General features: G+C 24.2%; 2 protein-coding genes across 9 annotated transcripts in view; one reads left to right on the top strand and one right to left on the bottom strand.

Annotated features, from left to right (window-relative positions):
- LOC111637982 (mutS protein homolog 5-like) overlaps positions 1 to 11,019 on the top strand; it is an 84,555-nt gene extending 73,536 nt beyond the window's left edge. For 2 of the 3 annotated variants that reach the window (XM_023383594.1, XM_023383596.1), the window contains 3 exons: positions 13 to 86; positions 159 to 297; positions 10,884 to 11,019. In XM_023383594.1, the coding sequence (XP_023239362.1) occupies positions 13 to 86; positions 159 to 258 (174 nt within the window). In that variant the 3' untranslated portion in view covers positions 259 to 297; positions 10,884 to 11,019. Of the gene's footprint in view, positions 1 to 12; positions 87 to 158; positions 298 to 10,883 lie in introns of those variants that run through there. The other variant, XM_023383595.1, reaches the window with a different exon arrangement.
- LOC111637980 (protein disabled-like) overlaps positions 614 to 18,183 on the bottom strand; it is a 31,908-nt gene continuing 14,338 nt past the window's right edge. For 3 of the 6 annotated variants that reach the window (XM_023383585.1, XM_023383588.1, XM_023383586.1), the window contains exons 2-11: positions 17,936 to 18,150; positions 16,725 to 16,846; positions 11,156 to 11,245; positions 10,942 to 11,076; positions 5,779 to 5,907; positions 4,880 to 4,960; positions 4,663 to 4,794; positions 2,850 to 2,954; positions 1,195 to 2,780; positions 615 to 838 (exon numbers count right to left, since the gene is read on the bottom strand). In XM_023383585.1, coding sequence (XP_023239353.1) covers positions 1,227 to 2,780; positions 2,850 to 2,954; positions 4,663 to 4,794; positions 4,880 to 4,960; positions 5,779 to 5,907; positions 10,942 to 11,076; positions 11,156 to 11,245; positions 16,725 to 16,846; positions 17,936 to 18,128 — 2,541 coding nt within the window. In that variant the 5' untranslated portion in view covers positions 18,129 to 18,150 and the 3' untranslated portion in view covers positions 615 to 838; positions 1,195 to 1,226. Of the gene's footprint in view, positions 839 to 1,194; positions 2,781 to 2,849; positions 2,955 to 4,662; positions 4,795 to 4,879; positions 4,961 to 5,778; positions 5,908 to 10,941; positions 11,077 to 11,155; positions 11,246 to 16,724; positions 16,847 to 17,935; positions 18,151 to 18,183 lie in introns of all 6 variants that reach the window. The other 3 variants (XM_023383589.1, XM_023383591.1, XM_023383590.1) reach the window with 3 other exon arrangements.

The following is an 18,183-nucleotide window of genomic DNA, read 5'->3' as shown; positions in this document are numbered from 1 at the left end:
TTCATTTTACAGATTGCCAATATGTTAAAAAATAATAAAGAAATTATTCCCATAAAAAATATTGCAAGTGAGAAAAAATTAGAACAGTTATGTATATTATATTTGATTATACATATTAGATAAACAATAATTAATGATATTTATGATTTCTTTTTCAGATATGTAACTATTTATCAAGAATTCTTAACTTTTGATTTTGAAAATGAAAATTCTGACAGTTTTCTTCAAAATATCATGAAGAGAATTATGGAAGAATAAATTTTGCAGAGGAGAATATTGGAACTGTGAATTTAAGAAGTATTTAAACATTTTCTAATGTATTTAAATAAAATTTGAATGATGATTACGCTAATAGGAACATTCATTGTACTTTTATTAAAATCATACAACTTCTACAAAATATAAATACAAACAAATCCATTTAAATTTCTTTTTAAAAAGTTCATAGGGATATAAATTTTAAAGGAAGATAACAATATATATAAACTCTAGTAAATTTTAACTATATTAGTTGAATTATAATTATTTAGTTATTTTACTGGCAATCAAATTTTATACATTTATATATAACAAATTCTTGTCTAAATATATATTTAATGTAGTTCTTTTTCTATATTTTAGCTTCAAATGTACAAATATATTATATATCTACAATTTATAAAATTTCTATTAGAAACTTTTTATATTTTAATATTAAAAATATTCTTTAGATAAAATAATTTTCATACATTTGACTATACTTCTTATGAAGTGATTAAACTATATATATATGTATATAGATACATATAATTATTTACTCTTCTTTCTTGATCTTATTAATTTTTCCATAAATTGGTTCCTGAAAAATATTATTGAATATTAATTAGATCATACTAATAATTAATTATAAATCTGTAAAAATATATATTATTAACTTATTATTTTTAATGATTTATACATTAACAGAAGATAGAAAAATAAAGATTAAAGTTAAATGGTAGTAATAGTTAGTACATTGAAAGTGTTTATGGAATTATATTACAAACAGAACTATAAGAAATTCTTTTAATGATACAAAGAAAGAATGGAATAAGTTTTCTCTATTCTTTTCCATTTGGTTAGTAATGTTAAAATTGTTATATTGATTAATGATAGTTCCATGATAGAATGCAATCATGCAAAGTTCAAATATGTTTTTGAAAACAAGGCACAAACCTCTTAAAAATTAGTCTTCTATATAAATGCTTTCATAGTTCATTTGGCACAGACTGGTAACCATTAAGTTTCTTTGGTAATGCTGCAAAAAAATCATCAGCAAAAGGATCTTTTTTTCTATTAAAAATGTTTCCAGAGTTTGACATTGAAGAATTATTAGAATTTATATTTGTAGATTCAGAACAAGATGACATGTTTCCATTTTGCAAACAGATTTCAGACAAAACTTGATATTGTGATGTAACACCAGGTAAACGTGAAATAGGTGATAACTTTGTTGTACTGTTATCATTCACTATTCCATTCATTTTCTTGAATTTAGTTAAATTATTTAATTTTATTTGTGATTCAGGAGGTGGAAGTATAAAGGTTTTTTCTGTTGAATTATTTAATGAAGTTTTATTTATCACTTGATTCTTTTTATTGGATTTTTGTAATGAATGATTTATATCTTGATTTTCTACAGAATTGTATATTTGATTTGGATTGTTTAATGATTCACCAAAACCACATCCAAAAAAATCTACATTTGGAGATTCCTGTTCAAAAGACCTGGTAAGTTTTTTGGATTCACCAATATGATTTTGTCCATTGTAACTACCTATCTGTTGAGAATTAACAGGTAGTTTTCGAGTTGGTATTGGAATAGGATGACTGGAGCTAGAATTTACAGATATTGATGTATTGTTTTGAGAAAATTCAGATATAACCTGATTTGCTGGTAAGGAACCTCTTCTATAATTTAATGGCACATTTCCAGTTGAAGCAGAGGTTGGTGATGCATAAATTGCATTTTCAGATTTTAATGATAGGGGAATTTGAATATTTGGCTCGGAAGATCTATTTGTAAGTCTTGGCGGTAGTGGTGGCGGCGGTGGCAGAATAACAGTTCCAGTACTATTTTCAGTAAATGGATTTCCAGATGATTTATTATCATTTAATGGAAAAGAAGAAAGTCTTTTGGAAGAATTTGGAAGAGATGAAGGCAATGAATTACTAGAATGAGAAGGTGTCTGTTGGGTTGATATATTATTGAAATCACAAGAAAAAGGAGGACAAGTGGCATCATAAGACTGAAAACATGTACTCACTTCAGTTGATTCTGGTGCTGATTGAGATGTATAAAATTTAGTTGGTTCACTGGTGAAAGCACTTACAGTTTTATCTACAAGATCTTTCAAAACTTTTTTTGGAGGATTTTTAATATCATGAAAAAAATCTTTTTTATCTAGAAAAGGACGATCTTTACCTAAAGGATCCAAATCTGCAAATAAATCATTTTGTGGTAGTCTTGGAGGTTTTGGTGGTGATGCTTGACTATTTGTTTGAGTGGAAACGGAATCTGATGTTGAAACATTAATCTGCTCATCATCTTGATTTGTTGTTGATAAAGAACTTTGTGAATTCTCAAATATACTAGAAATTGTATCTATGTTACTAAATACAGAATATTTATCATTATCAGAATAGGTAACATAGAAAGAGGATGTTTCTTCCAATTTTTGGTTCACTTTTGAATCTGGAAATGGAGACCCAACAGACTGATCTTCAGATGAAGATGTTGATGCTGTAGACTCATATATATCCTACAAAAAATGAATTAAAATTTAAAATATTTTCTAAAGTTTAAAGATACAAAATGCTATTTAAATTACCTTCTGAGGATAAAGTACAAATGTTGATGTATTAAAAGGATCAGGCATAAAAGGATAATTCAATTCTGAAACAGCTGCCATACTACTATCCATTTGTTCTATATTCTAAATTAAAAATATTAAATCATATAAATGGAAAATTTAATATTCCATTATAATAGTTTATTAATAATAATTGCGACCAATAAAATTTTATGCCTCAATTCAAGATAAACCAGATTTTATCTAATTTACTTGAAACTATATATAATAGAACAAATATTTTTTTATAAGATAGTTTGCTAATTTAGGATGAAATTTTAGTAATTTAAACTTAGAATATTATACATACAATCATATTAAATTTTGGAATTTTATTTATGAGGTGGCAACCAGAATATTTCAGATGGAGTTGTGTCACCTAAACAAGTTATAGTATTGCAATGCATCACGAGCTAATAGTACTAGCATGTGTTGTGAATATGTGTGCTAGATAGTGCAGAGCTTGGCAGAAGCAGCAAATAGTGACATGCATTGTTTGGCAGTTTTCATGATGATATAAAAAGAGGAAATAGTAGGTTTGCATCAAATTTTGCACAAATCTTGATAAAAGGGCAGCAGAAACCCTGACAATGGTTGAACAAGTATTTGGGGAACAATTACTTGGTTGTACACAAGTGTTTTGGTGACATGTATGGTCAAACATCAATTGACAATGACAACCATACAGGAAAGCTCTCAGCCAGCACAATTCCTCAAACAGTTGCAAAAATTCAGCAGCTCATTCATGAGAATCAGACCAGGAAATTAGTTATAGAATTCTATGAATTTAGAATTTAGATAACATTTAGTTTTTCTGTTTGTTGACAACTATGGATTTGGATATTTCATTTCATACTGCATTACAGCCAAATTTGGCCCAGGACTTTGACAAGTGATCAAATTCAGCAACATATTGAAGTCTGCAGTGAGCTTTTTCAACTTGCTTCAGAGGATGAAGCTTTCTTGTCAGAGTTATTAATTGGTGAATACTGGACTGAGTTTACGGTTATGATCTTGAGACAAAGCAGCAATCATCCCTGTGGAAAAGTCCAGACTCACCAAGTCTAAGAGGCCAGACAACAGTATCAAGAGCAGGCTAATCAGTTTTTTGGTATCAATAGGATTGTGCACAAAGAATTCATCCTTGCTGGTCAATTCCAAATTCTATTATGGAGACTGCAAAGATGTGAAAAGGCTAGTTTTGACAATACAACAAGTGGCTGCTTCATCATGACAATGTTGTCTTCTCAGTGTGTTCAACACCTAGTAACTTAGTTTGGTCAACAATAACAAGGCTGTTTTACAATCTGATGAGTAAGGAGGGTGTCCCCATCCTCGTCAGATTAGGTCCTGTGACTTCTTTATCTCAATCTTCATTTTTGGGAACAAGTTTTAATACCATTAAAGACATCCAGAAAGATTGCAGGTGATGCTTGACACTTTTGGCAAAAAAGACTTCCAGGGAACATTCCAGCAGTGGAGAAACTGCTGGGACCGATGTATCCATGTGCAAGGGGAACTACTTCAAATATAGTGGATAGCCAATGAGTTATGATGAGATTTTACTTTTTTTATAGAATCAATTTGGAGTATTTTGGATATCACCTTTTAACTTAGTTTTTATAAGATAGATATTATTAAATGATATATCTGGTATTACAAAATATAAAAATATTTTTATGAAAGTAGATTCTTTGCTACATAATAAAGTAAATTTTTAAAATTTACTTTCTAAGACTGATTATCTTGTATCAAGGCAAAGAACTGAATGAATTTCAAAATATATTCATACTTCTTGAAGTTTATCTACTTCTAATTGTAAACATAATAAATCATCAACATTAGACTGTGGTTTTGGCAGAGAAGAGACAGATTTGTTGTTTTCAGGAGGAACATTTTCTACAGATGATGAGCTAATTACATCCTATTAAAAAGAAAAATATTAATTCTCAAAATACTTTATTTTAATAATAATGTTAGATTTATTAAATACTGAATAATTCACTCACACTATAAATAGATTCTGAATTTTCTTTTTCATCTGTGTTTTGTTCCGATTTCACATTTTTATTTTTATTATTATTTTCCATCTGAAAATATGTTCTTTATTTATTGAAATAATTAAAAATGTTGTTAGATATAGTTTTAGCTGATATCAATTTTGAGTTGAAACAACTCAGTTTGTCATATTAATCTATTTGTCAGCTTATTAAAAGTAAGAATAAGCTGTAATTTATAACAAATTAGAAATCTATTTCCATTACACTCTTCTGATCTAGATACAGTGAGAGATACACATTAAAAAAGCAATATTATATTGATAACAATCTCAAATTTAATAGCAGACAAAAAGTTTTAGAAGTTTTGACTATTAAGGATATATGGACAAATTTACAGTTAAAATCACAATAAACTGATTAACAGAAAAGCAAAATAAACAGATAAAAGCTGTTTAAATAATTTCATTTAAATAGAAAAACTATTGATGATTATCTATAATTATAGAAATTTTTATTGATTCATGCATTCCAAGTATTACTTCAACAGCATGAATTAAACTTAAAGAAAAACTATTTTTCCTTGTTTATGAAATTAAATAATACATTAATTTTTAATAAATTAATTTAAATAATTTTAAATAAAGTTATTTATTTTAATGATTAAATACTCTCAATCTCATTAAAAATTTATTAATTATGAAACAATTAATGGATGCTTTCTTATATGGTATATATAATTTTCTATATGTTGGAAAAATTATAATATACATAGAAACATGTGAATGTTTAAATAATTTATTTCTTTCTCAATTTCACCACAACATATTTTATTTAAAAAATAATATCTACTTAATAATGTAATTTACTAATTTTAATCATTTTTTAATTAAGCAATGAATATTTCTTACTTCTTTTTTCTCATCATCATCATTAGAATTCTTTGAAAACTGTAATTGTTTGGCACTTTCCATTGCTTGCTTCTTTTTTTCTAAAACAGCTTGAAATAAATCTTGAAGTGTCAAAACAACTTGACATGCCTATTTAAAATTATAAATGATTTAATTTTTTAAAAACTAAATAAATTAATATTAGTTTGCATTTATATTCAAATTTTTATAATATTTAAGAAATATTAGTCTCAATAAAGATGATGTAAGTAAAAATTTTAAATCTATGAGTTTGGAATTTAGATTATATTTAGTTTTTATATTTGTTGACAAGTATAGATTTGGATATTTCATTTATCATGTAATAATATCAGCTGTTTTGTAATGAAATTTAAATAAATGATGATAATTGCTCAGCATTACAATGATTTACATTTATATGATATTGCATTCATCTTAAATATTAAGGAATGTGTTGCAGTTGCTAAGCACTAAGTTATCATAGACTATTGTAGACATTTATAAAAAAAACGATAAAAAACAAATTAATATGAATTAGTCAATAAATTTTAGAAGAATGATTGTGATTTGCATTTGCAACTAATCAGATATTTCAATTCAAAATATGCTTGGGGATAATGTAATGTAAAGTATTTTCCTCTAAGTCACTGAAAATACATCTAACTCATGAAGATGTTTAAAACAGTATTTGAAATTTTGCTTTGCTTATATTATATTATATAATTTTTTAATAAATTATAAAAGTTTGGAATTTGACACGTGTTCTATTTGCAAGGTAATAACAGAATGATTTAAAGAATTGGATTCATCAGGGCCAGCTGAAGTTTTGAAGGGTCCTGGGTAAGTTATTAGTGGGCCCCAAAATATTTGCAAAAGTTTATCAAATTTTTTTTAGAAATTTGAAAATGCAGGGCCTTACTTAGTCTGATGTCTGAGCCAGTACTGGAGTTCATAAGGTTGAATCCAAAAGTTGTTTTATTAGTATATGAAAATAAAACTTTTTTGGAAGATTTTTATTAATATATTATACACTAACTGTCAAATTAGTGGAGATAAGTATGGTTTGCAAAAGCACACAACAAAATGTTTACAAGAGTTTTTCCCTAAATATAGAAGCAAATAATATAAATTGATGTAAATGTAGCCATTCAAGAAACTCAAATTAGAATTAGCCAATATGTAAGAACTGAATAAAGATAAAATGTATTTTAATTCATTAAATGATTAATTTGTTAGATTACAATTTAAAGTAAAAACGGATTTATTTTTCATTTATTGGCTTTTTTATTTAATTAAATAAAATTACTTTCTATAAATACTGTTATATTTAGTGATGGATTTAAGAGATTGAGATCCTTTTATACAAGACAGCAGATGACTTGAACCATAAAACTTTTTTGCTAAAACCATCTTACCCTTATCAATTTATTTAGTATAAAATAGAAGTAAATATAAGAATGAATGCCCAAGATGTTAAGTTTTCTAAATCATAGAACCCTTCACATTTGTAAAGTCTGTGAACCAATAATTATACTCTTGTTGAACTCTGCAAGAATTTTAACAATTATTTAGTGTTTAAAAGAAAATATTTATTGTCTTTTTGTTATATAAAAGTTTTCTTATTAATTATAAGAATTTTTTGCTTGAAATAAGATGTTCATAAATATTGTTTTCTATTAAAATTATTTCTTATTCAATCAAATATTTCAAAACAATCTGATTTTTGTATTTTATATATAAATAGTTTGAAATTATTTTATAGACAATTACATTTACAAACAATATTCCTATTTGGATTCAGTTGTTAAATTAACAAATTTTTTGACATGACAAAACTGTAAAATTTTTTATAGAATAAGACTAACTGAAAATAACATATAAATATTTAATCTCTCATTAAAAATAGTAAAAATCAAGCTATACTAGGACATACTAAAATAATTTACAGTTACAGTTAAAATTCAGATAAAGTACAACAATTTACAAATTTATGCATTATTATTTAGTCCTACTATGGAAGGGAACATAATGAACCTTATTCAAATTTCAGTGTATACTCGGTATATTAAAATAATCAACAAATAGTTACCTTGAACTTCAATATGTTAAATAAAGATATTTGTGTTTCAAATCAATACTGTCAATATATAGTGTTTTACATTTTCTTTTATCCAATTAATAATAATTATTTAAATTTTACTACAAACACTCAAAAAGCATTTTAATATGATGAGAAAGATATTGTATCTTGTTTTAAAAATATAGAAATATTTGTTTCAATTTTAGAAAAATGATAAATTTTCTTAAGATTTTTTGCTTGTTTTCTTACAGACCAGATAAATACATTTCTTTGGTCTCCAAGAAACCAAATGTTAAATTTATTAGCTAGATTACAACAGCAAAATTATATTTTTAACAAGTTATGTATTTTGTTATAATGACATAGACTACAGTTTAAATGAGTGTGAAATGTGTGTACATATTTTCTACAGCATTTACTTTTAAACTATTTTTTATTTTTTATTATTAAATTAAAAAGGAATGCTGTTCTATAATTTTAACCACTTATATGTTCTTTTAATCATATTTATGACTCAAATTTATACTGATGATCACAATTTGTATTATGATTGACCTTGCTTAGAAAAAATGCTGCATTTATTAATTTAATGATTACTTAACATGTTTTTATGTTTTCTTTTTAAAATGTTTGTCATTTTATCATGAAGTTGCTTAAACAAATTATCTTTAAAAATTTTGTGTGTTAATTTCATAAAAACTTTTTCTTGTGTATCCTTAATCTTTGAAAATTTTGTAAAAAGACTCCATTACTGTTAACATAAATGTCATGTCGTGTCTTACCACGACATGTAAAGGGCGCGTCGAGCGCAGCGCCCGAGGGCGAGACGCCCGATATATAAACCCTGTAACCGAGGGCAGTGTGCCCTTTTTGGATTGTCGCTGAACCCTGTTCTGTAGTTACCCGATATATGTTAAATAAATGTGAAATGTTCTAAGTATCGTGTCCATTCACTTCTCAGGCACTACTAACGTAAGATTCACGGGAATTTTACANGTCTGAGCCAGTACTGGAGTTCATAAGGTTGAATCCAAAAGTTGTTTTATTAGTATATGAAAATAAAACTTTTTTGGAAGATTTTTATTAATATATTATACACTAACTGTCAAATTAGTGGAGATAAGTATGGTTTGCAAAAGCACACAACAAAATGTTTACAAGAGTTTTTCCCTAAATATAGAAGCAAATAATATAAATTGATGTAAATGTAGCCATTCAAGAAACTCAAATTAGAATTAGCCAATATGTAAGAACTGAATAAAGATAAAATGTATTTTAATTCATTAAATGATTAATTTGTTAGATTACAATTTAAAGTAAAAACGGATTTATTTTTCATTTATTGGCTTTTTTATTTAATTAAATAAAATTACTTTCTATAAATACTGTTATATTTAGTGATGGATTTAAGAGATTGAGATCCTTTTATACAAGACAGCAGATGACTTGAACCATAAAACTTTTTTGCTAAAACCATCTTACCCTTATCAATTTATTTAGTATAAAATAGAAGTAAATATAAGAATGAATGCCCAAGATGTTAAGTTTTCTAAATCATAGAACCCTTCACATTTGTAAAGTCTGTGAACCAATAATTATACTCTTGTTGAACTCTGCAAGAATTTTAACAATTATTTAGTGTTTAAAAGAAAATATTTATTGTCTTTTTGTTATATAAAAGTTTTCTTATTAATTATAAGAATTTTTTGCTTGAAATAAGATGTTCATAAATATTGTTTTCTATTAAAATTATTTCTTATTCAATCAAATATTTCAAAACAATCTGATTTTTGTATTTTATATATAAATAGTTTGAAATTATTTTATAGACAATTACATTTACAAACAATATTCCTATTTGGATTCAGTTGTTAAATTAACAAATTTTTTGACATGACAAAACTGTAAAATTTTTTATAGAATAAGACTAACTGAAAATAACATATAAATATTTAATCTCTCATTAAAAATAGTAAAAATCAAGCTATACTAGGACATACTAAAATAATTTACAGTTACAGTTAAAATTCAGATAAAGTACAACAATTTACAAATTTATGCATTATTATTTAGTCCTACTATGGAAGGGAACATAATGAACCTTATTCAAATTTCAGTGTATACTCGGTATATTAAAATAATCAACAAATAGTTACCTTGAACTTCAATATGTTAAATAAAGATATTTGTGTTTCAAATCAATACTGTCAATATATAGTGTTTTACATTTTCTTTTATCCAATTAATAATAATTATTTAAATTTTACTACAAACACTCAAAAAGCATTTTAATATGATGAGAAAGATATTGTATCTTGTTTTAAAAATATAGAAATATTTGTTTCAATTTTAGAAAAATGATAAATTTTCTTAAGATTTTTTGCTTGTTTTCTTACAGACCAGATAAATACATTTCTTTGGTCTCCAAGAAACCAAATGTTAAATTTATTAGCTAGATTACAACAGCAAAATTATATTTTTAACAAGTTATGTATTTTGTTATAATGACATAGACTACAGTTTAAATGAGTGTGAAATGTGTGTACATATTTTCTACAGCATTTACTTTTAAACTATTTTTTATTTTTTATTATTAAATTAAAAAGGAATGCTGTTCTATAATTTTAACCACTTATATGTTCTTTTAATCATATTTATGACTCAAATTTATACTGATGATCACAATTTGTATTATGATTGACCTTGCTTAGAAAAAATGCTGCATTTATTAATTTAATGATTACTTAACATGTTTTTATGTTTTCTTTTTAAAATGTTTGTCATTTTATCATGAAGTTGCTTAAACAAATTATCTTTAAAAATTTTGTGTGTTAATTTCATAAAAACTTTTTCTTGTGTATCCTTAATCTTTGAAAATTTTGTAAAAAGACTCCATTACTGTTAACATAAACTTAGTAATTTCATAATTTAATTATTAGTTAGGTTTATATAAATGTTAATTTAATTATTCAATGATGTATATATTATTCAGTTTTATACTTATTCTGTATTTTTTTTTTTACAGAACGCAAGATAATTGAATAAAGTTTTGAATTCTTCTAAATGAGAAATGAATTACATACTGCTTTTTCTGTTTTAATTCCAACAAATTTGTGGCCTTCTTCTGTAGTTCCACAGATATAACCAAAAGCTCTATTATCATTGACATCTAGGGATGTAAATGATATCATATGTACAGGATGTTGATAAATTATCTCCTGTAAAAAAAATGATTAAAACAAGATTTAATTTAATTACTATTTTTAATTATTTTTAAAAAATGTATCATTTACTTACATTAGTTTTTTCATCAGATATTTTTATTCCTTGAAAAGAGATATTTAATAACACCTTTTGTTTATGTTCTCCAGAACTCTTGACAATAGCCTGTGTTAAAATTTAATGTCATTACATTATTACATGCATTAAATTTATTATTTATAAAAAAACAAAGTTTCGATCATGACTGTAAAGTACAAAAGTTATAACTAGACTTGTTTCATTAAGTAAACAAGATAAAAAGAATTACATTAAGCTTGCAACATTTTGTGTGAAATTTAATGTAATATGATTATATTACTATTTTTTAAAGTATCTTATGTTTGCTCTATATTAAATATACAGTATTAATGTTTAATGTCCATAGTTTTTCATCAGATTACAAAAAATTTTCATAATTTATTGACTCAATTTTTATCAAATTTGAACTATAATTGTATGTTACTTTATCTAATATCTACAATTTAATGAAACTAATTACTTGACTATCTAAATTAATTCATTACTGGAATATATTACTCTTATTAATTCATAGAATATTTATAACTAATGATCATCTTGAAAAGATAACATTTTTCCTCTCTACACTAAAGATAAATCCTTCTGATTTTGTTATGAACTGTTCTCATATATAATTTAACTTAAAAATTTTATTTCAATTATTCTCTACAGATGATATTAAGTAGATTAAAATAATTAAAACAAATTATATGAAAAATTGAAAACTATTTAGATACAAGACAGCAGATGACTTGAACCATAAAACTTTTTTGCTAAAACCATCTTACCCTTATCAATTTATTTAGTATAAAATAGAAGTAAATATAAGAATGAATGCCCAAGATGTTAAGTTTTCTAAATCATAGAACCCTTCACATTTGTAAAGTCTGTGAACCAATAATTATACTCGGCAAAGAACTGAATGAATTTCAAAATATATTCATACTTCTTGAAGTTTATCTACTTCTAATTGTAAACATAATAAATCATCAACATTAGACTGTGGTTTTGGCAGAGAAGAGACAGATTTGTTGTTTTCAGGAGGAACATTTTCTACAGATGATGAGCTAATTACATCCTATTAAAAAGAAAAATATTAATTCTCAAAATACTTTATTTTAATAATAATGTTAGATTTATTAAATACTGAATAATTCACTCACACTATAAATAGATTCTGAATTTTCTTTTTCATCTGTGTTTTGTTCCGATTTCACATTTTTATTTTTATTATTATTTTCCATCTGAAAATATGTTCTTTATTTATTGAAATAATTAAAAATGTTGTTAGATATAGTTTTAGCTGATATCAATTTTGAGTTGAAACAACTCAGTTTGTCATATTAATCTATTTGTCAGCTTATTAAAAGTAAGAATAAGCTGTAATTTATAACAAATTAGANGCTAAATATAATGACAACTACACTATTATAACTCTGTTTTTAAATTAAATAATTAAACAGTATTTTTCTCAATTTGAGAAAAACTATTTCTATCAACTATTAACTAAAAAAGAAAAAAAATGGTTTTATTACAATAATTAGATTTAATATATTTTGCATTTTTTCTTGCTCCATATGCTTATTACACATTTGTTTGTGAAGTTATTTTACAAGTTAATAAAAACTTATGAAATAATATCCCAAGCATACATGTAATTATATGCCATGAAACTTCAATAAATATTTTCATATTGCTATTAATAATTATTTTTGCATAAGCAATAAAAATATACAATAATGTATTGGTGTTAATTGTAGTTGGTATGGAAATGAAAAACAATTACTGTAATTACAAAATGATAATTCTCAAAATAACTTAGAAGTAATGTCTGCAGATCAAGTAAAAATTCCACAAATTATAATCATAAAGTGATTGAGCTGTGTAACCTTACATCCTTGATCATGGGACACTTTTGTCTTTTTATATTGATGAAATATTATATTCTGTAATCTACTTGTGATAAAAAAAAAACAAAATAAGATTAAATAATTACATCAATAAATTTTAATTTTTCTCCAAGCTTTGTCCCTTAGAAATTTTTTGCAGACACTCATGCTTAGAAGAATATTTGTTTCTTGGTATTCTCAGAGTGAATGAGGTTCTATTTTCTCTCTTTTTCTTACAATACAGCAATAAATAATTAAAAGAAACATGTTGCAAAGATTGTTTTGTATTATTCGGGCAATTTTTTTATATTTCTGGATCTGAACTTTTGTTTATAATGCATTTCTTGATAAAATTTTATTTTTGAAATTTATTTTTTTCATCTGTTTAACTTTCTATCTGAAAAAATAAAATTTTATCAAGCAAATTTAAAAGTTGAAATACATGTCAATGGCACACTTTTGTTACATGCAAAAATCTACAGATGTCAGATGATAAAGACAATCTTTAAAAATTTTATAAATGAAAATGAATGCAAGAATACCCATTTAAATTATTCAGCAACGCCTTATGTATCTTGTTTTGCTTAACGGAATAATTGCTGAAATTAAGACACCACATTTAGAATAAAATAAATTATATGCGGTTTGCTTTTTAGAACATTTAAATGATTTATAACCACATTTATACTAGTTTTGTAACTTTGTTTATAAAAATGTAAAACAATGTTATGAAATTTCACAAATCTCAAATATCACACTCATTTTCAACTATGGTATTGTGATGTTTAATGACTTCAAAAAATTATTCATGTTTTAAAACCAGATTTACAACAATTCATTTGCCAATTTTAAATATCTTAATTCTTTCATTTATTCATGTGAAATTTTGTATATTAATAATTTAACAATCAAGAATACTGCCGTTAATTTACTTCTCATTTTGTGGCCACTCCCTGATGCTAGGCATTTTGAGAATTCAGTCATTAGTTACACCTGTTGTTAAAATACCTTCTGAAAACATATTCTTTCAAGTACTTAATTTTGATTTTTTCAAAAGAAAAATCATTTTATTTCAAAAACTAAATTATATAAATTGTTTTTAAACATGAGTAAATAAATTCCTTATTAATGAAAATTAAGTATGTGATATGTTTTGATGTTTTTATATTACACTTTAAACAACAGTAATTTTTATTATTCTATTTAATGTCTGTATCTTTTATAATTATACTGTATATTTTCAAAAAATGATTAAAACTTTAACATATTTTTTAAAAGTAAATTTTGTATAGATAAAATATGTAAACTCTGGAATAAATTAATTCTAAAGAATAAGATCTTTATATATAAATTTTATTCTTACAAGTTAGTTGCTATTACAAACAACATGTAATTAGTTTTAACAGGTGTTTAAATATTTATCTATTTTTAAATAAAGCAGTTATAAATCTTAAATTTTAAAATTTATTCTTCATATCTTGTAAAAAAAAGTATCATAGTAATAGAGGTGATGAAACTGTTATTTAAAATATATCATCAATAAATATAAGGAAAAAATCTAAATAATTTTTAAATACGTAAAAAATGTAATGCTATAAATGATTTAAATTTGTGTTTATCAGAAAAAGTCTTTGTGAAATTCTGACTTAAATTATTGGTATTTTATTTTAAAGTTTTCTTCATTACAGCAAAGTCTTTTGAATGGAACTGCATAATAATAATCAATTAAGTAAAATGAAAGTTAATAAAGATAAATTCCAATCTGAACATTCTTAAATTTTCATATTCACATAATATATTATTCTTTTATGAAATAAATAAATTTACAATATATATTGTATTTTGAGAAGAGTAATTTGAATTGAATTTATTAACAGGTCTAAAATTTAAAAATTTTTGTTTAGAGAAAAGCAACTTAAATTGAATTTTTGTTAGAGAAATCTATTGACACACTGAGGAAGTTTATCAAAGTGAAAGATGAATTTATTTTTAAAGGAATAAAAAAATAATATCAAATATTTGTTAAATTCAATAAGATTTATAATGCTTTGAGAAAAAAGATTTTGAAATAAAATAAATTCATAAATATAAATTTATTTTATTATTTACTGTTATTATAGATAGGTTGCGGCCAAAGTTTTTATCGTGCCTAGAAGTTTGACATTGGCATTTGGAACGTTGAGCATGATTCCACTGACATTCCAAATGCCATTGTCAAACTTCTAGGTTTACAGGATGGTGGTGCTGAACGTCTAACGTTTATGTTTTTGGGATGAAAACTTTGGTCAGATCCTCTCTAATAATTAATTAATTCATAATTAATAACCTAAATTTTATATATTTTAAAGTCAGTTTAATCTCTGAATAATATACTTGTCAATTATATAAATACAGATTCCTAACTGAAAATGTATTACTCAGTTTCTGGAAAAAACAATTTTTAGAATAAGTTTAAATTTTTAAAAGTGATTTGACATTATTTAAATATTTAAGTTCAACTTTTATATGTTATAAATCTGTCCTTTTCATATAATTTGATAGAATTATTTTATCATTTTTATAGAAGAGCATTAGGTCAGTTCAAAGACAAATCTTGGTTATTCCCTTAAATTTTTTCTGTTTTCATAACATAATTTCATATATGAGAGAATTACTTATTGCTATCTACAATCATGAACAATATACAATTCTGAATATTACTGAATTATTTCCTTTGCATAATAATGGACAAACTGATATTATTTAAAAGATAGTAATTCTTATAATAAATTCATTTAAAGCTAGTCATTTTAGGAGAGGTTAAGTTTATTTAGTCTCACTTTCATTACATTTATGAAATTTTCAATGAATTTACTAATTAATTTTATTTTGGAAATAAAATAGGTCAACATTAGATAATGGTATCATTCTTTTTAAAATGATTTCAAATTATAAAAATCATTCATTTAGCCAAGAATTTTTTAAAATTTGATTAAAATGCTTTTTATAGAGCAATTATTTTGCTCTAGAAAAAGCATTTTTTAAACAAAACAATGGATATTGCTCTTCAAAAAACATTTTATTCAAACTACAGTTGCAAATTTAAGTGATAAACACACTTATAAATTTTCCTCCATCCATGATTTAGCTATTATTACTTTCCAAGTAATTTAAAAGTCATGCATACTAATTATAGTTACATGAAAAAAAAAACATCTCAAATTTGCAATAGCCACTCTAATAACTCGTAAATCATGTTTTTATCATCAAGACAGTTCTTGGAAATAGCACAAAATTACAAACAAATTTTTTACATATTATTGTATAATAGCTTTTTTGAACTTAACAAATAAATCATGCAACATATCTATTCAATATATTTACACTAAAAAAGATAAAGCAAATTAGGTATAAAATTTAATAATAATGACAGTTATAAGATATATTTAATCAAAGAATAATTTATTATTATTCTGTTATGGGAAAATGTATTCCATTCTAAGAATAACAACAATTAGTTTAACCACTAACATGAAATGTCAAAGACATTCTAAATAAATTACAGATTCAAGAATGATTTATTTATCATTTCACAATAGTCTATTATGGGTTATTTATAACTTATTAATGATTAAAAACTATCTTGCCTACTCAATCTATATTCTAACTAATGACTTGTATTTGCATATAAATTATCAATTAAATAAATATTTTCCTACTTTTAATTTCTGTAAAGAATCTTGACATATTCTGTCTCCTCTAGCATCATTTACTTCTTCCACTCCAATTAATTTTCCCCTAAAGTTTACTCCGTCTACAAATCGTAATGGATCATTCTTGTCTAAAATAGAAATAATATACTGTGTTTATAATTCAAATTTTTATTTTATTAATAAAAACCTATATAAAATTTTTTAAAAAGTTAAACTTTCTATAAACTAAGTATAAAGAAAACAATAAATTTAACTGTAGAGTCAGGTCATTCCTATTATTTAGGTTAAAATATAGGTCATTAATTATATTTGTTGGCATAATTTTATGTAACATCAATGTAACTAATGTCAAGAAAATAGCATAGAATTATCATTCAAATAAATAAATTATAAACACTTGTATATAGATAAATAAGTTCATTAATAAACAACATGTTTATGATTAATGAAAGCATTTAATAAAATTAAGTCTATAATTTAAGGACACTTTCAAAAAAGTTAAAATTGGTTTATATTTATGAAGTAAGCTAATTAATATTTATTATTTGAATATTTTCAGTTATATAACTGTACAGATGAGGATAAAGTAGTTTGAATGGAATTTCCAATGAAGGTCTCAATAATACAAAAATCTTTCATAGCTCACTATAATATATTTTATATCGTATATTTTTTGTATAACAAATCAAAAATTTTTAAATACATTTTTTCTGTTTTAAAATTAGATACAGGTTGTAAAATTAGAGATAAAATTTCCACTATATAATGGAAATTTTATCTCCCACGCTCATTCTGAAATAAATTCTTTATTGTTCTTTCATTTGTCCTTTTTAATGAAGAATGCTGTATTATCTGTGTAATAAGATAACAGAGCAAACTAATGTAAACTTATAATAATGTGGTAATTTGTTTCTGTATTGTCATGCTTTTTAACTTAAAATACTATTTAGCAATTAAATAAAATTTACATAACAGAAGAAAGAGATTGGTCTATTATTTAACCTGCATTTGTTACTAATGTTTGGTTGTAATTATTGTGTAAACTTAACTGACAATTTTATTCTCATTACTTTAACATCATAATGATTTTTGTAAATTTATATTCTTTCATCAGTACATCCAATTGATTGCTTGCAGTTAATTAGCTTCAAGACTTTTTTTTGGCAACGAAATAAATTTAATTTAAAAATTAATTGACAGTTTAATTAAAATTTTACCTTTTTTAACTCCTTTAATTATTCTTTTAATTATTTTCGTATTTTTTTGGCCGTCTTTCTTGCCCGAATGTTGATCTGTTGCAACATCCTTCTTTTCTTCCGGACTTCCTTGAAAATCGTTACTGCAACTATTGGCATTATCTTTATTCACCGTTTCGTTCGTATCTAACATAGATTCTTTCTTTTCTGGCATCTTTTTCCTCTATCGAAGTTCACTAAAACATTAAAAAATATAATATAATATATAT

The sequence above is a fragment of the Centruroides sculpturatus genome, unplaced genomic scaffold (genome assembly GCF_000671375.1).
Source record: "Centruroides sculpturatus isolate CEXI.00-Female unplaced genomic scaffold, Cexi_2.0 scaffold998, whole genome shotgun sequence".
In the NCBI taxonomy this organism is placed as follows: domain Eukaryota; kingdom Metazoa; phylum Arthropoda; class Arachnida; order Scorpiones; family Buthidae; genus Centruroides; species Centruroides sculpturatus.
The sequence above is the reverse complement of the archived record's forward strand: the minus strand, read 5'-3'. Positions and strand labels throughout refer to the sequence as shown.